Consider the following 26,388-nt stretch of genomic DNA (forward strand, 5'->3'; position numbering starts at 1 on the left):
TTAATGATTGATTGGCATTTAAAGCTCACGGAATAGCTTTTTTTTCTCTCTCTATTTAAAATATCACTCTATTGCAGTTTAGTGACTGCACATAGTTATAATTTTATTGAAATTTTGCATTTTATATTGTAAATAAATTTATTGCAGAGAAATTTTTAATAAATTATTATTTGAATTGAAATGAAATATAAAATAAATTTTTGCGGAGGATTCATAGTAAAATATGATTTTCAATAAAACTTTTTTATTAATTTGATAAATTTTATGGTTTAACTGGATGAAACAAGCCAAGTCAGTAATATTTGATAGTCAAACTCACCTCGACAAATCATTGTAGCTTTTTAAAGTTATTTTTTTTCTTCAAAAGACATCGTATGATTCACATCAAGTGCTGTGGAGGAAAAGTAAAAGTTAAATCTTTAATTACTACATAAATTCTCATCACGTTCCTTAATAAATTACAAAAAAATAATGTTGAAGATGAATCTCCTAAAAGAGATCTACACAGAGTTTGTAAAATAACTTTTCATGTTAAGAAAGCCAACATTGTCAGAGTGAAGCGATAATTTGTAGTGTATTGAGTGATTTGTAATTGATTTTATTGTAAGTGGTCAATCAAATAATTCCAATTCATCGATACTCTTGCATTTTAGGATTTTTTCTTCTTCATTCAGCAGCGCAGCATCTCAAAACGCAATTATGGTGTAGTCTGAGGTCATCCACATGTTAAAATCTCGCGAGACACGCACAGTGGTGTTTCTTGTACTCAAAATATCACTCTTTGAAGAATGAAAAGAAATCAAAATTGGAGAGAATCGATTCCATTTGCGGTACATTCGGTATAATGATTAAACCAAAACGCGCAACATAAAATTGTAATGAAAATGAATTTTTCCAGTGATGAAACGAACAAGGGAAAACCGATCTCAGTAACTTGGGTACACCATTGCAATATTTATTTTTTGAAGATCAATTTGTAGCTATAATTCATGCAATTTTTTTTGTAAAGATCTCTTGGACATGAAGACTTTTTTTTAAATGAAAATTGAACCTAGGATATTTTTGGGAATTTTTACAGTTGGATTCAAACATAAATAAAAGAAAAAAAACATACCTATTGTTGTATCTTCGATGTTAAAAAATGATTTGACATTTTATTTCATTCGTTTGATATTTCTTTTCTAACGTTTGACGTTTTTTTTAAAGAGTAGTGTCTCTTTTCTAACATTTTACATGTTTTAAGAATGTCTTTTTTCTAACGTTTGACATTTATATTCGAATTTAAACGTTTTTTTGTCAAATATTTGACATTTCTTTTTAAAAAATAATTGACATTTTTCTTCTAATATTTGATGTTTCTTTTCAAACGTTTAACGATTATTTTATTTTTTATGTTTCTCTAGTTTGACGTTTCTTTTCAAACGTTTGACATTTTATTTGAAAATTCGCATTCTAATTATTTTTTAATGTATTTTACCCTGAACATAATTTCTTTTGAACTCCTTAAATAACAATCTGAGCATTGAACTTATTATGCGTTTCTCATTGGTGTTTAGACACACTCGAATACCCTTCCTGTCGTCCCTGATTTCAATGCTACGTTTTGATAATTTTTGTCTCCTTCTTCAGGTCTGTAGAATCTTTTGCTTAAGATTCTAAATGAAATTAACCTTTTTTTGGGAAACTTTTCAGCAACCATTGTCTTTGCAGAAATTTTGGCTGTTTGGATATTAAATGAATATTATATAGGTAGTACATCATCTTGCGATTCTCCCCCTTGAAACACACACATCATTTTCAATCTCGAAGCACGTCGCATAAGAGTGAGAAGTGATTCGAGAAAAAAAAACTGCAAGGGACATTGTATAAATGAGCAACATCCAAGTAAGGTAGAAGGCACCAAATGCTGTGCACATGTACATGGCTCAATGTGCACTCAACGCACGATTTAAGAGTTGGGTGAATGGTTGTGCTTATTGGTCACACGGAGTATTAATGCGACAAGGAGCCAATTGCTTCAAAGTGAATCGCAATACATACACCTTACAAGTGGATTATCGACGAGGGCCAGACAGATCCCCCAGAATAAAGTTTCAGGCGATATTGTTGAAGAAGTCGTATATGATTCATAGGTTGGGACGTTAATCAGTTCAGTTGCTCTACCGCACTCGTACGGAAAACACATCTTTCTCTCGAAAAAACAAACCCCTCCTATTTCTCCAAAAAAATAAAAATTCAAATAAATAATTTTCTATCATTTCTTCTGTGCTCTGTGGAAGTTTGCTACCGAAAGGTAATTTTTTTGCCGGATGAGAAAAATCATCTGTGGAGTTTTGTGATTCACACTCAAATCTCTGCTTGTGCAGAGAGGTAATATTGTTGTTGAAGAAAAAAAGAGTCTGTGGGTGCAGTTTATTGACATTTGGTGGTTGGATCTTTCCCAAAACAGAAAGACGGGACACTTCTTCTGCGAAAAGCACCACTTCGCACTATTAATAATGTTTTTAACTGTAAGAAGGTGGTGATCATATTTGGAAGACAACACATTGAATTATCATAAATACTCAAGCAATTAAAGTGGAAGAGGAAGAAAAGAAAAGAAGTTCTCGTGTTACAAACCAAAATCAGTGATTTATGAGAATAAACCATCCTGTGTGATTTTTTTTTGCAACTGACTAAATCTTTCGTTTCTTCGATTTTTTCGCTCCAATGATTGAGATCAATTTTCTACTCATCTAAGAAAAATTTCTTCCGCAGCCACGCTTAACATTTCACTCTTACTGAGAAGAAGAGTCAAACTACAAATTCATTTAAAAGAAAAAAAAAAACCTTGCAACAGGTACGTTTGAATAAAGCTTATTTTTAAGAAGAAAAATTTTCAACAATCGAAAATATTAGAGGCAAAAATAACTAATAAATCATTTCATTCACCCACACGGCATACCACTGTATTTTAGTTCTGCTTCAAAATTATCTAGTTTAATTGGATAAAAAATCACTTTGCAAATAAAATGATACAATTTTCTCTCCTTCTCACCAAAAACAACCACATTAATTTCATTGTAAAGCCCCATTCATTTCCCACGAAAACAGTTGCGATTTTTTTCTTCATATTTTTTTCATCCACAAAAATACAAAAGAGACAATAAGTTTTTCCATTCTTCTCATTCAAGAATATTATTATATGTACAATTCTTTTACCACAGAGTGAAATATTTCTGGGAATTGTAAGTTCTTCTGTGTATTATATGCATTTCTCTTTCAAAAGAAATATTTTTGGTGTTCTCTTCTCATTCTTAAGTGTGTGGGCTCGTTCTATCTAAAAAAAAAAGGAGAATTCCTCTTTGGGTGCGTTATCAATTTAAAACGAAAAGGGGTCCATTAGACGGGTGTAGCATAATAAATCTCTCTCACTCTTTTGTTTTACAAAATGCCGTAAAAGAAGTCACATCTTCAATGTAAGAAAAAAAAACCCATTTCTGCGAAGAACAGTTTTTTTCCTGCTAGTAATTTAATCTTGCATATTCGCCTTATTGCATGCCCCAGTAATTTTCTCTACCAACACACATTTTCTTTCCACGCAGAATCACCATGCCAAAACATTTAAAAAGATGCTGAAGAAAAAAAAGTGTTGGAAAAAATAATAATAATATACACTGCAAATTTGAAATTCATTAATTTTTTTCAGTCTGTTGGATAAAAATAGAGATTAAACTCTCGATGTTTTCTTTATAATTTAAGTTGAAGATAAAACTGACAAAATGTCATTAGATAGTAATCTCAATGGGTATACATTGCAATTTAATTGAGAGCATTAAATAGGCAGCAGAACCGCCTCAACAATGTTATATGCTGAGAAACATTATAATCTGTACTGTTAAATACAGCGATGGTCATTGAAGTAGAGCCTCCATAAAAAAATCCCTAGTCCATCTGATAAAACTTTATAGCTTGTTTTATCGTTTAGAAGCTCTATTATGATGATTCTAATGAATTTTAAATGTTTTTTTTTTTGCTTTTAAATATTTATACCTCCAGAATGCATACAGTATAGGAAAGGAGTTTATTCATTTCTGTACAGAAAACCTCTCATCCGAAAAAAAAATTGAGACATGCATAATCTAATAGAGAATTAAGAACAAATTAGAATTCACCAAACAGGATTTTCATATTCCTCTGGAATCATCTGAGAAGATCTATTATAGATTTGCCGAAAAATGCCAACAATGACGTCACTATTGTATCTTTTGTCTTTAAAGATGCACGAAGTATTTATGCAAATGTTTCGTCGATAACTCTTAAAAAAAGTATTTTTATACTTCATGTAATAGAAGGTATAAAAAACACAAAGGTGACGTCAATTTCTATATTTTTGAGAATTTTTTTCCGTTTTTCCCAGCTGATTCCAGTGTAAAAACTGAAAGGGAAGTCTCTTTGGCGGTTTTAAATTTATTTAGAATAGAAACGAAAAAATTCCTTTCGAAATATTGTTCAAATTAAAAAAAAAAAGAATTAATTCTTTAAAACTATTTTTAATTTAATTTAAACAAAAAAAATGTTGTTTAACATTTTTAAACAAAACTACCAAAGTTAATGATTAGTAAATGTCTAAGTTTTTTTTCTTTAAACCTGTTTCCAATTGATAGACATTTAATTTGCCATCACGGTAGATATACACATAAATTAATGCTGCGCGCCAGACAAATCCTCAGCTTCCAAGAACCGCCCCATTTTAGTTTACAATAATCATTAATTAATTGAAACACTTGTGATCACGAATCCTAAACATGAAATTATGCACCCACTTTAATATGTTTTTCTGCTCTATCATTTTGAGTAAATTGGACACCATCTATTACGATCAGACCATTTTTATCACCCACGTTCACTCACCAAGTTCTCGACCAACAGCAAAATGAAATCAATGTCACTGTTAACACAGAAACATTCTTTCCGCGCCATGGAAAAACATTACATTATTGAATTTCCTCATATTTTGAAATTTAAATTTTTTGCACATCATTTTTCACAAGAAAGAGATAGAGAGCGATGGAGATTTATAAAATCACGCAGCTAAATATGCTTGAAAAAGATTATTGCTGTGAAATACATTCAAAACGTGCCTTAATCACCATAACGTGATTGAGAGAAATAATTTTTCTTTTCAACAAAATACACAGAGCTACTATAAATTTTTTCAGCTGTGACTTCATTTCCACACTTAAATGTCTCATTAAATAATTTTTGCCAATAAATTTTGCGCCCATAAATGCCCGTTTTCATTTTAGGATCTTCAAAAATGTAATGAGGATGAACTATTTGGATGATCGTAAATTTTTTTTCATTAGGAATATACATAAAGTCAAAAGAAATTACCTAATATCCCGCTATGATAGGATTATCTTCAATAAATTGGAGAAATTAGATATAGGAGAGACTGGGGCTATGTGAGATAATTAATTAAGATATTTGAGCGTTGTATATGGAAGCTCTTCATTAAAAGATTTGATCGAAGACGAAGTGACTAAATCAAGAGGTATTTATGTGAATGAAAATATTCACATCTTTGGAAATATTCGGATGATTTACAAAAAGAAATCAAAATATTCAGCAGATAAATGCTTCTCAGATTTTAGTCCAAAACATACACCGATTAGCTTAAGCATAAAAAGTACTAAATTCAAGTCTAAAAAGTACTAAATATGGTCTAAAAATTATTAAAACCAAAGACTCAAAAGTACAACATTTGAGCCGAATAACTTTTTCAATTTTTAGTCGTAAAAATTGTTAGATTGTGAAAAAATGTAGTTAATTCAAACTTGAAGAGTACTAAATAAAGGCATAAAAAGTACTTAATTCAACCCTAAAAATTACTAAATTCAAGCCAAAGAAGGACTAAATTAAGTCTAAAATTTACTAAAATCAAAGCCTAAAAAGTAGGTACTAAATTTAAACCAAAGAATTTTTTCGATTTTTAAGGCTCCAACTGATGGACGAGAAATTTCTCGTGCGGTGCGGCGCGGCGAGGTGTTCGGCCAATCAGAAGCGAGAGATGGCTCACACACTCTCACCGCACCGTGCGAGAACGTTTTTCGGCCAATCCGAAGCGACGATGGGCCACGAAAACCTCGCCGCGCCGCACCGCACGAGGAATTTCTCGTCCATCTGTTGGAGCCTTTAGTTGCAATAAGAGGCAGATTGAGAATAAAGAGTAGTTAATTCAAGCTTAAAGAGTACTAAATTAAGGCCTAAAAAGTACTAAATTTCAAATTATTCAGTTTTCAGCAAGGAGTGTTAATCAGAAGGAAATATTCGGCAGACAAACACCTCTTGGACTAAATAAGTCAGTTGATTAAATAAATAAAAAAATATTGATTTAAAAAAAATAACAAGTAATAAGAAAAAGCGTGGGAAAGTATTTCAGAAAACTTTTTTTAAAAAAAAATTGCAATAATTTCAATCTTTTGTCCCATTGAAATCTCTGGTATTTTTCTAAACTTCTACAACTTGTCAGAAGTAAAATGTTTGTTATTTTATTTAATTACCCTGCTGCAAATTAACAAAGTAATTTCATTGCTGTGAGAACAAGTTTATATTATTTCCTTCCTTACGCATTTTGTTGTTCTTTTAATCACAATGCTGTACTGAGAAAATTGACGTGCACATTTATCTCTCTTTTGTAATATCACATTTGATTTGTTTATTTATGAAACTTTGCATAATTCATAAATTTTAGCAAATTGAGAATTTAAGAAGATTTTTATTGCGAACAATTTTCTCAACATTATGGGGCCATGTCCATCGTAAATTCAATAAAACATTACCTCGTATTGAGTAATGTGAGAAGAAGATGCAAATTTTCAAACAATATCCTCCATTCAGATGTACTCACAGCGAGTTCCATTTAATTGTTACCACGCTGATCGGCAATTGGTTATATTTGGGCATACACATTTGATGGATTTTCATGTCGGATGTGCGGTGGAAAAAAGAGAAAATTGTAATATATGAAAGAAATATGCAAATTGCGATGAGAAAAAAATTCTCAAACACTAATTTACAGTCTTGTGGGAGCATTAAAAGGCAAACACGCGGTTAAGAGAAACAGTATTAAGTGTACAAAATATGTGAGCTCACGCATTTTTTCTGCCAAGTCGATTCATTGGTGTGACATCAATAAATTATCATTATTGAATGGTACACCGCGAGATGAGAAACCACAATGCACATCAAAATGCACCAATTATGGTGCTATGACTCCTCTTTTGCGTGTCTTTTCTCGTGCATAGAGCTTTTTCTTTAACTTAAAAAAATAAAATACCCAAGAAGCTTACAATGCTACGCGATCGTGACAAAATGTAGGTGCATTTCTTTGAGATGGAAAAAAAAGGGAGCAAAAGAGTAATTCATGAAAAGAAAAAGCCAAAGAACAGCGCGTCGAGAATTGCTCAATTTGCATGTAAAGAATGAGTCTTGAGTTAGAATTTAAGAGTCTGACATCACACTGTGTGACAAAAATGGGCATTGCGGTTGATTTGGAATGAGTCTCGCGCGGGAAAAAATACTCGCTGTGTTGACCAAATCGCCCAATTAAATATTTAACTATTGAGAGTTTATTGAACTAAGGATTCTTCTCTTTAATTTTTTACTTTGGCTTTGTTTTTTCGCCTCTTGAAAATGCGTCTTGCAGAGTAATTATCTTGTTTAAACACTCTTTAAGCCCTCCTCAATTTTCTCATAAATACATAGCAACTTTTAACATCATAAAATTCTCTCTCAATGCAGCTATAACTCTATTAATTTATACTGAACATTAAAATATAATTCTTCAATGACATTTTCTCGCGCCAATACACAATTATTCCCATTTATGGCATATATTCGACTGTGAAATGTTGCTACTTCCATATCATTTTGTATTTCTCTCCACATTTCGTGTATACTCTTCGTCAGCCTATATATGTGTGTAATGTACATGAAAATGCAATTTTTGGTCATCCTCTTGGACAACTTTCCTGTCCAAGAGGGACACATACCCGACAGAGAGTTAATAAATTTAAATTAAATTCAACAAGATAAGAAACAACACGGCGATGATGAAAAAGAATTTCCAAGAACACCCTTTCAATTGAAAGTGAAGTTCGTCGTGAAATATTTAGCAGTGAGACAAATTAAGAAATAGCAACATTGTATGCATTGTTATTCAACTGTTTCGATGGAATACACGTGAGGACATTGCATTTATTTTAAACCTGTTAATATTCACCTAACCATATTGAGAGATTTTACTCTCTCAACTGATTTATGCTGGCGGTTATTTTTCACTTTTATATGTATAAACCAACATACTGTGTGACACCACCAACAACAAGCGAAAGGACGCACAGTGTGGCAAATAGCACAAGATAATGCAATTAAGCAATGTCCCTAATGATTCTTTGTACATAAATGGGAGATAATTGGTGAAAAATTATTTATCAATTATTACTTTATTAGAAACATCTGTGCATAAAAAATGTTTATATTGCAACATTATCTATAGAATTTTATAGAGATGTGTGGGGTAAATTTGACTTGAAATTATGGATAGAAATTTTCGATGTTTTACTGTAGGGGGCACTGGGGATAATTAAGTAAATTTGCATAAATCTCAATCTAATGGAAACCCAAAAGATAAGAAATTTACCTCAATAGCCCAAGGAGAGAAATCGCTTGAAAATAGGGAAAATTTTCGAAAATCCGTCGGCAGGGATACGGCGAGAATTGGTCAAAATTTCGACGCCTTGACGAAAAATGGGGAATAAAAAATCCCAATTTTTCTGTCGAAAGTTCGTCGAAAGCATCTTCCCTATTTCTGCCCAATTGGGAAGCTTTGTCGAAACGTGGCCGACCATATTTCGACGGACCGTCGAAATAGGGCAGAAATAGGGAAAATTTTCGAAAGTATGTCGACATGTATTGCCTTGATTTCCTCATTATTCTTCTCTTTCTCTCCAATGATATTCAATTCAAACAACATATTTTTATATTCTTCTGCTCTTTTCACACATCACATGATTATATTGGGGCCTCCATGGCGTTATTTTACATGACAACAATAAAATGCCAAGACAAAATGGAACACGATATTAATAAATATTAATATTTTTATATTGCGACTTATCCTGACGCTTGGTCTTTGGAAAACCATGCCACACCCTTTTCCCGTCATGAATATTTGCCATAGGCGATAAAATGCCATTGCATTTCACAAATTCAAATTTTTATTAAATATATTATAATTGCACATAAAAAATGAAATTTTCCAGAATCTTGTTGCAAGTATTTTTAAAATTTCTTTACACATCCTGAAACAGGTTGGTCAACTTATTTTGGATGCAAAAGTCTCAGATAATTAATAAATCGAATTTAATTTTAGCAAGTAAATTTTTGATTTGCCGCGCACGAATAAGTACGCCATTGAGCTCATTAACCTCTAAACCTTAAAGTCCATCTGTTGACAAAATATGAAATCAAAAATCTGGAGAAGGGCAGAAATTGGGAAGAAATAGGGCAAAAATTGGGAAGATTGTCGAAAGCATGTCGAATATTAGTCGACAAGTTGCCTTATTTTTTCCCAATATTTAAGGAAATGGAGGAAGGAAAAATTTCGACAGACTGTCGACACCCAATTTCCTATTCGAAAGAGGGTCGAAACTTTTTCGAAATATTTTCCACTTGGTCTGCCCAATTTTTTTCCTTAAAAATAGGGCAGAAATTGGGCTGCTTGATAAGGAAATATGCCGAATATATTTCGAAAGATGATTTCCTTCCAAAATAGGGCAGCTACTTTCGACATATTTTGGAAATTATTTCGACATAGGGCAGCATTTGGGAAAGTAGGTCTCGTTGGGAGGTTATATTTATAGGAAATTTCTTGTCCTGCAATATTTTCTCAGATAATCTTGTTATCTCGCTGGAAAATATAAGTTTTAAAGATTTTTCTGAACTCTAATAAATTAGGAGAAACTATAAATTGAAAATTTTTGACTAAATCTTGTTTTTTTAGTCCCAGTCTTCCCTATTGGATTATGTATTTTTTGCTAATAAATTGCTGTAATCTGGTGTCAATTTTCAAATTTAAGATCTCGACATTAACTTTATGGATTTTTATTATAAAATATAGAGAATTTTCGATACCTGACGTGATTTAAATTTGATTCATTTAATACCCCGAAGAAAGACTCAAAAAGTCTGAAACGTCGGTTTTTAATAAAATTTTAGAACCACAAAAATTCCAACCGAGAATCGGTTTTATAAACCAAATATTTAGGAAAGATTTAGAAGTCTCTTTTGGACGTCTAAAAGTATTGTTTCCCCTGCTATGCCTCTGTGAACCATGTTTATTTACCTATAATTACCTGTAATTTTCCTTCAATAAAAAAATGAACATAAAACTGTCTAAAATTGCCCCACTGATCTCTATAATTTCAGTAGTTTTTATTTCTTCTGTAATTTCGATTTTATTTTTTCATTTATTGTTGCATCTGCTTTTTACGGAGTTTAACTGGAGATGTATTTTCGGGAGGAAATCATTATGGGTCAATAATGGACACATAAAAATTCTCAATGAAGACACATTCTTTTGTAGTACATAACATGGAATTTAGCCATCTACACGCCTCATCATGAATAAAGAACAATAGTATCATTAATTTGGCATTTAAATTCTCAATTTCAAATTGCATCATCGCAGTATCGTATGTCGCGCATCGAGTGACGAATTCAATGTGAAAGAGTCACCCAAGAAAACTGGTCAGAGATACTTTTGCTTTCTATGCAGGCGACATATTTAATTCTCTCTGTCGCAGAAATAAACAAAAACATCAACGAAAATAACATAAAGGCGCAACAATAGGTGGAGGTAGAGTGAGCATGAAAAAAAATCACTCAATGCGCGAAGAGGAAGATTAAAGAACATTTTATTCGACATTTCATTCACGTGTCAATATCTTTCATCACTCCAAACTTTTTGACCGCAGACGCCACACAAAAAATGACCTAAATCCTCGTAAAAGCTAAAAATTCCAAGTTGAAAAATTTGCAAAATTCAAGGAGCTCCAATACGATGAAGATTAAGACACCGGTGTGTTGGGGTATGAAGAAAAAAAAATCAAGTGTGGACGAAAAATGATTGAAAAAAAAAGTTCTCTACATAAATTGTTCATAAGAGAGTGAGACCCAGTTATCCATTTTTGGTATGAAAACCATATTTGGAAGGTGGTTTGCCTGAAAATAACCCAATGAGTCGGTTTAAATAATCAATTGAAGCCTGTGTGGTATTGTTGGATCATTGGGACTGTGTGGCATTGAAGAGTGAATCTCTTTTTCATTCTTTCGTAAAAATTCAAGTACATTTTCTGAGTACACATACTTTTCTTCTTCTCGCTGGGAAGACATATAAAAGTTTATTTTCCTTCTTCTTTTTTCTTTACACACCCTATACACAGGCAAAGAATATACATTATACCTACAATTTTTTTCTCAACAAAGAAATATACAGTGCAGTGATTCAAGTGAAAAGTATAAGATGACATCATCAATAAAAACGTTGGAGTCAACATTTGTCGACTCTTGCTCAAAATAAATTATTGCACATTTTATTTTCTTAACTTATGTATACGATATTTTGTATTTATTCACAGGACAAGGACACCGTATTGACTTGAGACAAACTGTCCTCGAAAATGGCATCAGAAACTGCGGATTTAGCATTGATTCAAGATGAAGAATTGCTCCGCCGAATGGTGAGTTTTGCTTAATAAACTTTTTTTTTGCCTAATGCTCCACCTCTATTTTCCCATTGAATCACCTAAAATTTAATTGAAATAAGTGCTTTTTTTCTTTTCCTATTCATTTAAATTAATTAACTTACTCGCAATAAATCAATGCTAAATTATTCTTATACCAACCAATAAAGATATTTATTAATCAATTAAATAATAACTGTTTTGCGATAGACTATTCAGTGGTTCGGCTACATAAGCATTACCATCATTGCACAATTGCAAGAGAAAACATTAAGAAAGATTTTTTTCTCTCTCGCAGACTGCAGCACTATTAAAAAGTGCAGTTGATCTTTAAGTCAATTTTTAGAATGAGAATTTCAATTTAACCAACAAATCCACCCACGTGGATTAAATTACCAGAACAAATCTTTCATTTCACACTCACAGTGTCCCCCTTCTTGGTCATTAGTGAGATCACGTCAATGTAAAGTATTGGTGCTTGGTGAGATGATAAATTCGACGTTTAGATTAAGAAATGTCGTAAGCTTCAAAGATATTTTTCAAGTTTTTATCAACATTGACTTAAATATGCGAAAAGAAAAGCTTATCGTTAGAATACAAAGCCAAAATTTAAAAAAAAAGAATGTCAAATGTTAGAAAGAATGTCAAACATTTAAAAAAAAAATTCAAACGCGTTAGAATAAAACGTCAGATGTTTTAATAAACTATGATAAACGTTTGAAAAGGAATGTCAAACGTTAGAAAAGAATTTACAAATGTTTGAAAAAACACAGCAGACGTTACAAACGCCAGACAAGAAATGTCAAAAGTAAGAATAGAAACGTCATACGCTTGAAAAAAACACAATGGACTTGCACAAATAAGTCAAAATTGGAATGCATTAAATGCTATGATTTATAATTTGAATTTTCAAAGTAACTGAATTTATACATCATTTTTTAAAATCCTATTTCTTAAAATATTTTTTAAATAAATTAAAAAGAATTCGAAAACGTCCCATTAAATAGACCCCTAGCTACACTCCAGGAAAATCAAAGATTTCTTCGAGCAAAGAGCATTAAATTAGAAGATTAATTCTTTTGCTAAACATAAAGGAATTCTGAATGAAATCATATTTGAATTTTGATATGAAATTTTAAACCAAAATAGTGAGAATTTTAAAAAGATTACGCTACATTGTGATTAGTATGACGAATTACTTGAATGACTAATTGACCACGCAGTGTCTAGTGCACGATTTATTTTACATGCGCAACCTGGGGTACAGTCATACCCAAAGGTCTCCACACAATATTATGCATTGAGAGCTTTTTACAGAATCAATGTCTTTTTCCCATATTTGTGTTTGGAATTTCAAAAAAAATATCTACAATACTACAAGATAAGTTTGTGATTGAAATCAAAACATGTGCCAGACGTCTCGGCACTTCTTCGCACAGCATTACAACCTCCACCACCTCCACAGATTATGTATTCAAGAAAGAAAAAAAAGCTCTGTCACAGACATAATTACCTGCCATTCTCCTACCTTCAATCCGTCATCACTTCCTCACGCCACCCAGATTGTCGGCTCTATTTCAACCTCATTAATCGCTCGTCCAGCAATCAGGCCAATCAATCTCCATCGACGATGCTCTGGGGATGTGGCGGAAGATGTGCATTGTTTATTTCACTGACGTGTAACAAATGATGGTGTGTGCGGATCTGCAAGAAAGAGGAAGGTGAAGAATAAAAGCATATAGTGAGGAAGAATATATAAAATATATTAAATGGTTTAGCACACTTTGACGCCACGAGATGCTGATTAGATTGTGTAACAAACATATTTAGCATAAATATAGACCAACATTGGCGCGCAGAAAATTAAACCACCATCACAAGACTTATGTGCGCGAGGGGAGCATCGAGAGCGAGAAGAGCAACCACAACTTTTCTCATATCGCTCCAAAGATCATGATCTTTTTATTTTTGCTTCTCCTGTATAAATATTCCTCTTTGCTCGTCTTTTTTAACCAGAAGAACCGGTTCTCCTGACCATAAACCCATGACATTCTGCTGCTCAAACCCCTTTCAGACACGAGATGCTCCCTCCTCCACCATTGTGTCCACATTTTCTCTGACGTCGTTTTTTTTTCTATGCTTCTTCCATCTTACCATCTCATCTACCAGACACATCTTCAACCATGCTGCGAAATTGTGCAGTCACTCGGTATTTCATCCCGCGGATTATTGAGACAGTCTCATTTCCAATTTAAAAAAGAAAAATCATTTCTTTTCCCCCAAAAAATGCAACTCCACAATGCTTAAAAAAATTCATTCCTACATAACTATATGGCAACAACACCCAATATTTGCTCCATGAGACACCCAAAGATCACGAGTATCAGATAACATTCTCCTCCTGCTGGGGATCACACACCAAAAAGCCAAACAATATGAGTGGGAATACTCAGTGGGTTAACAATTAAAATTCCCATGCGCAATTGATCCACATTTATGGACAAAAGCACCATGAATTCACCGAGGGATTCACCAATTGCGTAAAATCAAGGAAAAATCATATGTTAGTCACATCTTCTAATGTTTTTTATACTCTCAACGCCACAAAGTGACTTTTATGGCAATCTTCCTTCTCACAATCCCTCAATGCATTAACAAATCAGAAGCTGTAACCCCACGAAATATTTAATTTTTTTATATAATACCTCTTCAAGGCACTGGACGATTGTCGCATTAGTTTTAATAAAACAATTTGCTAATATTTCCCCGCTTGCGCCACTTCTTTTCTTGCGCGCGTGGGCCCATATAGAGACATTCTAGAAGAGTGCGACCTGAGAGGAAAAAAAATGTATCTTTGAGACACAACCCACACTTGCGATTTGTGCTTTTTTTCTTCCTCCCTCAGTGATGTGTGATCATATGGCAAACAATAAAAATTTTGAACAAGAATTTATTGATCAATTTACACAAGAAAGTTACTTTTTGGCGGAAGAGTTTGCAGTGTGTGGATAGTTTTTTTTTTCTATTATTGAAAAAAAATTAAGGCGAGTTAGATGTTCTTGTTAGTAGAATAAGGCGAAGCAGTTATGACAGTCATTTGGAGTTCTCTAACGCCTAGAAAGTTCAGTAGGTATTCTCATTTAAAATTGCAATAAATTATTTCTAGACAAGAAATTCTCGAGAAATTTCATGAAAAAATATGATTTTCAATAGCTATATAAGAAGCGGCACACGTTAGAAAATATCATCAAACGTTAAAAATAAAAGAAATTGCGAAAACAAACGTTTAACTTAAGATGTACATTGAAGTTAGAAAAAATATCAATCGTTAGACAATTAACGTCAATCGTTAGAAAGCAAATGATAACAGTTGTAATGAAAACGTCAAATGTCAGTATTGCTTAGAAGAAATGTCATACCTACATCATTTATTTCAATTTATTTCCATTTTTCTTTAATTTTAACAAAAAAGATTGATAAAACATCACCTGAGTAGAATTTATTACCCCTATTACCCTGTCCCTACTCCTGACATCCTTGATGAATCGAAAATTATTTTTTTTTCTAAAACCTCACTGCTCCTTAAGTTAGAATAGAAGTAATTTGTGAAAGTTTGTCAAATTTTGTGAAAAAAAAAATAAACACCAAAGAATTTAAATTATCCTAATATGAAATGTAAAAGAAATTAACAAAACTAATTTTTATTTACTGATTTTCCCTGCTAAATTATATTCCTTTGCCAATATTTAAATAAATTTTTCAGCACACTATCCAGTTGGTATTTAACTTCTAATCAACTTTACCTGTAAATTATAATTTTTTCTAAGAAGTATCAATAAAAGTTAGTGATGAATTTCAATGAGATTTTAATTCCCTAACATGTTTAACATATAGCCCAAGTTAGGTTGTAATTAACCTTTATCTCACCTAGTTATAAATTCACATTATCAATTCCGGCTTTTGGTTCTTTTTCTCAACGCTTTAACTACAGCAAAGGTAGAGAAGTAAAATTCTTTGCAAAATTCACATAAGCCACCCACACCTCATGAAAATTCAATTAAAATGTTTAAAATTTATGATTGCACATTTCTGGTGACAATCAGCGGGAACAAGCAAGTAAAATTCATTGAGAAGCAACCACCCAATTGGAATCACCTATAAAAGCTTGATAAATAATTAAAAGAAAACCTATCGCGTTCAACTTCTATAAAATATCATTTGTGGTGGGCATTGACGAAAAAAGTGCCATTTATCGCAACCAATTTCAGATTAAACAGCCACTATAATATTCTATTCGATTTTATTACTTCTTTTTTCTTTTCAACCCAAACTATATATTTTTGCTTAAAAAATCTAAATAACAGACACTCTTTTTGTCCACGGAGGTGAGGTGAAAACATAGACATGTACAACACACATTCTTTAATACACATAAGAAACCACCTCTTCTTCTTCGCTATTTCTCTCATGCTCAACACTCCAGTGGACTTGCGGAGAGTTCTTTCTCCGGACACTGAGTCAGTTGACTGGCGATTACCTCGCGAGAAAGATTGTTTAGAGGAGGAACTTAACGTGAAGTGCCTTTTGGATTGTGAAGTTCTTGAAGAGAGAGAAGACTTTTTTTTTAACCCTTTTTGTGTGTTTCGTTCAAGTGCCTTGTATATTCTTCTTCTGGATACATTTAATTGCGCCCCAGTGCTTTTCAATTTGTGAGTTTCTCAGTGAAATCTTCGCATGAATTCATCAATCATTTTGTGAAATTTCGAAAATTGCAATAACTTCCTCCAATGATCGTTAAAGTACCGGAAATTGGCAAAAAAATATTCAAGAAGTTCCAAATTCTTCAGTGATTCATTGGCAAAAAGAGATCTCATTTTCTTGGAAAATTGCATTCAAAATTCCGTGTTGGTGGGCAAAATAATTAACCTTTTTTGCCTCTGAGTGAAATTGAAAGATGAAAAAAAATCTTAATCCCATTTCAAGCGACCCACACTGAGTTTGGGTGGCACATTTTGCCATATATTAATGGACTTTGGGTGAACACTGGAGAAAAAAAATGCACACACACATCATTTGATGTTAATGAAAAGAGCTCAAGTGTATCGGATTAATTGAATAAGAAGTTGAAGAAAAAAAAGGTGCTTAATGCTTCAGAAAAAATTATAAATATAAATTTCTTTTCTTTTCTTTTCCGATACGGTTGCGCCAAAATCTCCGATATAAATCACGAAAAAAAAATTGGGAACGAATAAAAAAAACAGTGGCAGCAGACGGAGGATTTTGCAAGGAAGAAGGAGATTCGTGCTCATATGTACAAATTGCGCGAAAATCGCCTTCGAGATTTCTATACCGGTGAAATGGATGCAACCACCATTGGAATGGGCAAGGGTCCACTTGGGAGCAGTCACGGGGACTCTCTGGTCGATCAGTCATTTCAGAGTCTCAAATCAAAAGAAATTCGCGATTCTGAAAGTCCCACAAGGTGAGTTTCCCACGCTTTAGTAATATTATTCTATATAGTATAAAGGGTGTTCCAATAAGAATTTTATATAATTTTTTAAAATTTGATTTCATCCTGGAAAATGGAGTAAAGGAACAGTTTTATTGATCGAAATATAAAAAAAAATTACGCGGTCAAAATTCCGCTCAAACAGCTGAAATTTTTAAACTAAAAAGAAATTGAAGGATGCTAGGACCTTCCGGAAGTTCCTCAGGACCCATTTAGACAATTTGGGCAAAATTGTAAGGACTCGTTAGAATTAATCCATAAATCCTTGGCTGCCGATTTTATGAATTCTCGTCAATCCTGAATCAAATCTATGCACAATCATCTAGTTTCTAGTTGTAGCCAGATGACTAATTTTTGTCTCTTATTTAGGATTTAATTTTTTTCTCAGAGATTTAGAGCAAAATTTTCGGATTTTTCAATATTTCTTTGTTCTAGTTTATTTCATTTGAAAAATAAATAAATAAAAGTTGAGAATTTTTTGTATAAAGAAAGAGTGATAGGTTTTCATCCTTTTGAACCCCGGTTCGAGTGCAGGCTAGGACAGATTCTTGTATCTAAATATAAGTTTTACTTTTAAATGACAATTAAAATGCACGAATGTTATAAACTGTTGTAGCAAAAAAAATTTTGAAAACATTCCTAATTTTGTTCTCCAGATATACATAAAACTGGCCATTATATTTGTGCACCACGAGAGCCCACTCTTATTCTTTGTCTTTTTATTTTTTTAATAAAATTCTTGTGAGGCAATTAAATAACTAAAAGATAGGAAGATACTTTAATTTGTTTTAAAGATTATTTAATTTAACGGAAATAAAATTTTATTTTGTTCTAATCGACAATTTAAGCATATAAATTGGAACACCCTATAACGAATTATTTTCTTCGCCTTCTCGCGTATTTTCTCATGCTGTGTGTTGCTCATTTGGAGACACACACAAGACTTTTCTTCCTCGCATTGCGCACTATTCCGCCCGCAAATAAAAGCTGGCCATTTGGTTTGTATTCTTTGCAGAGACTACAAGTTTGATGTTGTGGCGCCAGATACAAGTGGATGGAATGTTGTTACATCATCGGAAGTGACAAACGACGGAAAAACTCACACGACCCAGTCACTTGCAACGACAGCCGGTGTTCAAGACGTACCAGGTGGGAAGACATCATTCTCCGGGCGCAATGAGCAATTGTCCTCGGTGACCCGTGAAGGTGATGACAACAACTACACCACATCAGCCGGCCAGTCGTCCAATACACTCCTCCAGGAAACAACGGTTACGGGGGATGAAACAAGTGGAAGGACTGAGAGTAAATCAACATCAGTCACCTCCTCGTCTCGTGTCATTAAGTCCCAACACACATCATCCGGAGATCAAGCTATTCGTGATCACAGAAATATTGCCGACGAATTCGATGAATTGCTCCAATCAACTCGAAATACATCATCGACACAATCGCGCTCAAATGTCCAGCAACAGTCAACCACATCACTCACAACATCTGCAAGTGACTATCAAAATGAACAGCTTAGTGGGCAGGAGAGCAAAATCTCCACTACAACCACTAAGCAACATTCCACAACAGACAAGACCGCTGAGAGTCACCAGAGAGAAGTTGAGCGCCTTGCCGCATTGCCGGGTGAGATAATATCGCGAAAGATTGACTATCCCGATGCCAATACCAAGATGATCACTGAGACAAAAGCCCTGGATGATGGAACGATCGTCACAACCACAAAATACGAAACACGATCGGCGTCCTCAAAGGTCTGGTCATCGGCATCGAATAAGCAAGAATGCACGTCTTCGCGATCAATCACGGAGGAGCGTGCCCAAAAGCAGAGAATTGAATGTATTCGCGATGATACGGCCAATGTTAGGGACAATGATCACCAGAGCATCCATTCACATGATTTGCAATCGAATGATGTGCAGAAGAAGCACCAAGAAACTGCCACAAAATCGCGCGAGACTATGGAAAAGTTGCGTGAGACATCGCATCATGATCATGAAACATCTCAACAGCAAACATTCAAAACTGATGTAACGATCGCCGATGATTATGCTCCAAGTGAGGCATCTCAATTCTCTCCGCAATCAAATAAAACTTTCGAATACTTCAATGTGGATTCATCGGAGAGCCATCATGAGGATTTTGTGATAAAGAAGCAGGACTACCGTCAGGATCACATTAGTAAGCGTGTTAGTGTGGAAGTGGATGCAGCTCATGATGCCTTTGCACGATCTCTACGTTCTATTTCACCTGATCGTGGAAGCACAAAATCCTCACGCACAACACTGGATAAGATTCACTCACGTCGTAGTCCATCACGGGACAGCGATATAAGTCGCATTAGCTCAAACACAGTAACAAAGAGCAAGAGTGATCTCACGACTCACGACTACCAGAAATCAACGATCAGTTCCGAGAGGCGCCAGGTGCGAGGGTCAACACCCACGGTCACTACAAAGCGCCCGTCGGCTCTTGTGGAGACAACTGAAGTGGAAACAGTTGAGAGTGTCAAGAAGAGTTCAGAGTCCAAGGATAGAGTGCCCGTGAGGGAGCCTTCTCCAGTTCGTAGACCCACCCAGGCAAGCAAGAAGCCTGCAGAAAGGGATTCAAGATCACCAACTAAACAACCACTCAAGGATTTTGAAACGGATTCTGCACGTTCAACTTCTCCCACAAGCACTGTGAGTGACATTGTTTACCATCATGGAGAGACACGCAAAGTAATTACAGATCTTGACACAGAGGAGACCACAAAAAGCGTAGAAGTTCAAGAGGTCAAGAAAACCACGGAAGAATTTATAAATACTGAATCAACAACACAGAACACCACCACTGAGGTTAAAAAAGTTGTTGCTGAGGGTTATGGTGATGAAGTTGTCCAGGATGTTCCACAAGTGACTGAGAAACCAGCAAAAACTCCCACTGCTCAGCCAAGAAAGAGCTCCTTGAAGAAAACCACAGAAGATGTGACTGAAATTGAAAAAACCTCCGAGGAGACAACTGTGCAAAAATCCAAAAGACATCAGCTGACCAGAAGTGAGACCTACGAGGAAAGATGCCGCCAAATCCTTGGGATGTCCGATAAAGCAGAAATTCAAGCTAAAGGAGAAGAAAATCTAACAAACATTCTAACTGCAATTGAGACACAAGAGAAAACATCTCAAGCAAAGGATACCGTTGATTTTCTCGCCAATGAGATCAATGTTGAAAATGCAAATAAAGTCAGCAAAAGTCCCGAAAGGAAGCCCAAGACACCCAGTGAAAGTCCAAGAAAGATTTCTTCTCCTTCTAAGAAAACTCCTGCAAGTAGTCCTGAAAGGAAACCATCCATAAAAGTTACGGAAACAGTTGAGATTAAAACAACCACAAAAGATTTGCCTAAAGATTCAAAGCCTCAGGATAGGAGCCCCGAGAGGAAACCATCAGGTAAAATTACAGAAAATATTGAAATAAAGACAACTACGGTGACAAAGGATTCAGCAAAGGATGCAAAAGTTCAGGATAAGAGTCCAGAGAGGAAGCCATCAGTTGGTGATCGTGGCGGTAAGAAAACTCCCACAAAACCTGAACCGGTGAGAAAGTCCAGCAAGAATGAGATAAAAAGGGAATCCGTAACCGAGATTACTACTCAATCCTCAAAGACAGTAATCAAGAAGGAATTAAAAGAAGATGATAAGGAAAGAAAATCAACGACAACGATTGTAACGACTAAGGAGGCACCTGAGAAAAAGACATTGGGTGAAAGAAAGAAATCAACGGGATTGGATAAGAGCCCAGATAGGAAGCAATCAGTCAAATCTACTGATTCAAAGCACGTTACAACGGCCAAGATAACCATCTCTCCTGTGGCTTCTAAGACAAAGCCTAAGGATGAGAAGCCCACAACGAAGAAACCCAAAAAGATCACTCATAGCGATTATTCCTCAGAAGCTGAAGATTCAGAAAAGGAGAATCCCCAGGTTGAGCAAGAAGTTACAAGGACCACTGAGAAAATAACAAGACGCATCAATAAACTTCCGGTAGTTGAGCGTAAGGAATCTGCTCCAGTTTACAGTTCACGCCAAGAAAAGGAATCTGTTCATAAGATGGCAAGATCAACAAGTGAGAATACATTCCGTTCATCAACGAGAAAACGCTCGAAGCCAGAAGTGGAGGTAACTGCTAGTAAAACACCAGAAAAACCAACAAAAGTCGATTCGAAGCGACCCACAAAGTGCATCACAACGAAAACAATCAACCTTACAGCAACGAATCACATTGAAACAAAAACGAGTGAAGATGTTGATGTGATCGTTGATATTCAGCAGGCAAAGTCATCACGTGAGCCATCACCTAATAGAATAATCCCGGTTCCCGTGTCTCCGGAAGAAGACACAGGGAAACCAAGATATCCAGATGATATCCACGAACCCGATGACGAAAGACGGCAGCCTAAGATAAAGAACATTCCAATTTTCGAAGAGGAAACGAGCGACTACATCGGTTGTAGTATTACCGAAGTGGCCGAAGATGATACCACAATGTCCGTGACCGAGAAGGTGAATCTCTTTTCGAGTATCAAAGAAACCTCCAACTACGACAAGACATCAACATTTGTTAAGGAATCTTCAGTTGAAATTGATGATAAACTCAGGAACGACGAATGTCTTCTGAGTGTGTCAGATAAGGTGAATAAATTCATCACAACAGCCGAAGAAGTAAAGAAGATCAGAACATCTACGCCATTCTCACCGGAACGCGAAAAGGATGATTCAATTCGCGTTGATGAAGAATGCTTGTTGAGTGTTACCGATAAAGTAACCAAGTTTATTTCGACAGCTGAAGAAATAAAGAAACCCAAAGTATCAGCTCCATTTGTTCCCGAAACACGTACTGAAAATGGAGATTTGGTAAATGATGAGAGTCAACTGAGTGTCACGGAGAAGGTTACGAAGTTCAGAACAAGAGCCGAAAAGCTCTCTGAATCTACGCCACAGAGATCACCGGAACTTGTGGCAAAGATCGATAGGCAGGTTTCGCGATCAAAACCACCAACAGTTGAGAAGGTGCCTGAAGAAGAATTTGGAGATTTTGAAGATGAGAAAACTCCAACAAGAAAATCAAGCATAAAAGATCGTTATACTCCAAAAGAGAAGTCCACAGTTCCCTCATCTCCAATTACACTGAGGAGTACGGAGATTGTTAAGAAGGCAAAGGCTGTATTTGAGAAGAATAAGACTCCTGATTCTAAGCCTCGTGATATCCTTTCTCGTCCTTCCGTTTGGGAGGGTAAGAAGTCTACAAAGTTATCAGATATTGGAGTCAAGGAGAAGAAGGTACCAGAGAAACCAACTGCGGAAGAAGTTTCAAAGTCTGAAGGATTCTTCCTCACAGAGCCCCACAACAGAGACACACCACGGGAACTTGATCGTGCTTTCCAGAATTCAAATGATTCAATCCCTTCATACCTGAAGGATGCTGTGGCTACAAGAAAGAATATTTTTGAGAAGAAAATATCATCTTCACGTCTTGAGACTGAGAAGATCAGAAGGAAGTCTCAGGAGAATGTTGAAAGAAAGCTTTCAAAGACTACAGATGACATTGAACCAGTTGTTGAGGAAGTTTGTGTGAAAAAGATTGCATACCAGACTCCAGCTTATCCAACTGAGCCTGCGAATCAAAGTGAAGCATCTCCCAGGGATTCTGTTGGAGCTAAAAGGAGTATCTTCGAAAGGAAGGATTCTCTCCCATCTTACATGAGTCACACTGTTAGTTCTCTTGAACACATGACCGGTACACGAAAGGATTCCATTGAGATTAACAAGAGCAATCTGAGAAAGGCTTCAGTGGAGAAGAAGGAAGAGGAAGTTTACGATGGAAATCCAAGAAGTACCGTCAAATTTGGAGTTGCTCTAAAGAGAACTGATTCAGAGACTTCGCAACCGCGAAGAAAGTCCAGTTGCTCCGAAATTCCCCACATAGAGGAAATCTTTGATCTTGAACTGCTAGAAAGAATGGTAAGGATCTTTATTAAGCTAATTTCCTTTTTAAAAAAATCTAAAACTTTCCTAAATTTCCTTCCAGTTGGAAACAGTAACGGGCTATGAGCAACGAAGAAGGATTCGAGCACAAATTCGTTTGGTGAAGAAGCAAATGGAAAGTAAGTCCGAGATAACTTCTGTGCGAAAAATAAGTCCAACCCGGAAGCTTTCACCGCGAAAAATCAGTGGGAAACCATCTGAAGCAGCAGAACATACGCAATTAAATGGGCATAAGAGTGAAAGTGAAACAATTGAGATTTATGAGAAGCACATCTCACGCAGTCCTAGTCCACCAAAATCCCTTCCAAATCTACGACAGATACGTCCGATAATTCCTGAGCAGAAGGATGAGAAACCCATTTGGGCGACAAAGAATATTTTGAAGAAAGCATCGGAAACAAATAGAACTTATACAAGTCGAAGGGTAGTCAGTGATACGAAGAGTCAACGCACCAGGACCGTTGATACGATGTCTGAGCCAAAATCCATTGATTGTGTTACATCAAGTTATGGGATTGGACCTACAGATGACAATGGGCAGCCTTTGTTTGGACTGAGAGCTCTCAAGAAGAAGAATACGTCATCCAGTGATACAACAACTAAAGGTAAAAAGTTGAATTATTTCCTAAAAATTAAATTCTTTTCCTCATTTAAAAAAATGCTTTTTACTTTTTTTAGTATCCGGTAGCATCATCAGAGAGTCCTATCATTCTATGAATGGTTCTGAGCCCGTTGGACAGCGCAGTGTTACGCTCTACTCATCAGACCCAACAGATTTTGATCAGTTTGGTGAGAAAGCTGAGAAAAAATCACCCGCACAGATTCGCGATAAGCTCCTCGAGAGTGAGCAATCACGAAAAATTCACAGCGTGACGAAAACCCAAAAAATAGGTGAAAATCATGAGGAAACCTCACCGAAAGTCGTTCGTCGTGGTTCTGTGAAGGAGCTGAGTGAGAAATTTATACAGAAGGAAGCTGCCATTGTGGATAAGTCAACAACGCAGAGTTACCCAAAAGCCGGGCTTATCCTTCGCACGCAGACAAGTCGAGAGGATCGTCGTGACGATCGACGTGATTCCGATACGAAGCCGGTAAAATCTGAGAAGCAACAAGGGAGGGTTGTTGTGACAAAGACACAAACAATCAGTGGTGATGGTGGTGGTTACAAAACAACAACAACCACCACGAGCAAGGAGACACGATCATTTCTCAACAGTGCCAATAGTAAAGTCACGGACGTTCAAGATGTTCTCGATCGAATGAGGAACGCCGACAACGGTACGACTGCTCAAGATCATAAACTAAAATAAATTTTGAGAGACATCCAATATCACTTCATTACCCACCCCTTTTCCCCTTATTTCAGTGGAGGAAGCCGAAGATAGTGTGGAAGACCGAGAAGCCAGAGCTCTCCTGAATAAATTCATAGGAGCCAGCGTCCTTATGGCTGGAATGGAGTCAATGATGCCACAGGAAATGAATAAAATTGTCGGACAACCCATAAAGCAGCAGGTGAGATAATTTTCTTTTTATTTTCTCATATAGACATTTCCCACATTTCCGGAGGTTTTTTTTAATGCAAAAATAAGCAGTTTGTGATTAGCCAAGGGAAGGCCAAAGACTTATTGGCAAAAATTCACTTGAGAAATCCCCTCAGTGAAGGATTTTGTTTCCACACCAAAACATGCAGAAAACTCAATTGCTTTCCTATTTAGACAAGATCATCGCCTTTTCTCTTTAAAGGGGTTTGTCATTTTAGCACTTTTTGTACCTATAAAATTTTAATTGTATTATCCTAATTCGTAATTTAAAGAAGTAAGAAAATATTTTATGTAAAATAAGTTGAGAAGGTTAAAAAGGATGAAAGATTATTTTAAAGACTTCAAATCACTCAATAAAGCTAGGAAAAGGAAGAAAAAATTTGTAAAAAAAATCCTAATATCTAAAATAGGATTAAATGATTTGAATTATCCAAACGAGGCCCTAGAAACTATTGATATTTTATTATTTCTTTCCAGTTTAAAAATCTTTATTTAAAAGTACAAAAATGCTTTTTTTTTAAGTATTTTTCAGGACACGAGATTTTGAACTTTCCGAAAATACCTATTTTTCCTTTTTGCGGATATCCTGGAAATGATATCGTTTAATTCTTCAACATTTTTCGAGACTTTAAATTAAGGAAAATAAGTGTCATTAAAAAAAAATTTAAAAATTTTCTTAAATTTCCACAATTTCATTCCCAGAATTAATTATCAAAACTCACTAAAAATTCACTCAAAAAAGTGAAGAGATTATGTGAATGCAGAAAAATAACATATTTTCTTCTAAAATTTTCTATTTTCCATGATCTAATGAACAGTTACATTCAGCCAGAATTTGAAAAGAAGATTTTTCAGGAAAATTCAATGAAAATTTGTAATTTTGCGTAATCATACAAAATGTGAGGATGGGTTAAATTAAAAACATTTTAAGATTTGTAGCGATTTTAATGAACATCTCCCCAATAAGTTTGAACGACTTGGGGATTGGAAATTTTGATCAAATTTAATCCTTTTGCCGGGTACAATTTACGGTTCACAATTTTTATTAAAAGTGAATTGGAGTATAATAAATCCTCCCATTGATTTTCTATCCATGTCATTCATTGAAAGTTTTTGTTGATTTATTTAAGCTAAAATATTTGTGAAAGAGCCATTGATGTGGAAAATTTTTCACATTATTCCAGTCTTTTATTGTATGGTATTAAATGACAACAAAATGCAAAAGAGGAGCGTTGATAATAATTTTTTTCATCAATTTTCATTAAAATTTATTTAGGGGAGAGCGGGGCTATTTGTGACAGTCTGGAATTTTCAAATGGCAATTTCTCCCAAGTTATTTATCGGAAGCACCTGAAAAAATTATGATAAGAAGTCCTACCTACCCTCAATAGTTGACTGTAGTTTGGGGATTATCCGATGAATAGTTTAGGAATAAAAAAATAAACAAATTTTGAGGCCTCCAAAAATACGTTTTGCGTGTTGAGAAAAACTCATTTTCCGACACTTTTCTTTTAGCGATT

The 26,388-nt window shown here is 34.9% G+C and overlaps 1 protein-coding gene and 1 long non-coding RNA gene across 4 annotated transcripts in view; one reads left to right on the forward strand and one right to left on the reverse strand.

The window, feature by feature from the left end:
* Positions 1-319: 319 nt before the first annotated feature.
* Positions 320-25,646, reverse strand: LOC129790973 (uncharacterized). The gene is made up of 3 exons (XR_008750644.1): positions 25,591-25,646; positions 13,303-13,493; positions 320-391 (listed from the first exon to the last, which is right to left on the reverse strand). It is a non-coding gene; the product is annotated as an uncharacterized LOC129790973 (long non-coding RNA).
* LOC129790968 (titin) overlaps positions 11,695-26,388 on the forward strand; it is a 33,630-nt gene continuing 18,936 nt past the window's right edge. For all 3 annotated transcript variants that reach the window (XM_055828828.1, XM_055828829.1, XM_055828830.1), the window contains exons 1-6: positions 11,695-11,786; positions 17,051-17,271; positions 18,314-23,303; positions 23,371-23,932; positions 24,006-24,605; positions 24,694-24,839. In XM_055828828.1, the coding sequence (XP_055684803.1) occupies positions 11,727-11,786; positions 17,051-17,271; positions 18,314-23,303; positions 23,371-23,932; positions 24,006-24,605; positions 24,694-24,839 (6,579 nt within the window). In that variant the 5' untranslated portion in view covers positions 11,695-11,726. The remainder of the gene's footprint in view (positions 11,787-17,050; positions 17,272-18,313; positions 23,304-23,370; positions 23,933-24,005; positions 24,606-24,693; positions 24,840-26,388) is intronic.

This window comes from Lutzomyia longipalpis, chromosome 2, assembly GCF_024334085.1.
Source record: "Lutzomyia longipalpis isolate SR_M1_2022 chromosome 2, ASM2433408v1".
Taxonomy (NCBI): Eukaryota; Metazoa; Arthropoda; class Insecta; order Diptera; family Psychodidae; genus Lutzomyia; species Lutzomyia longipalpis.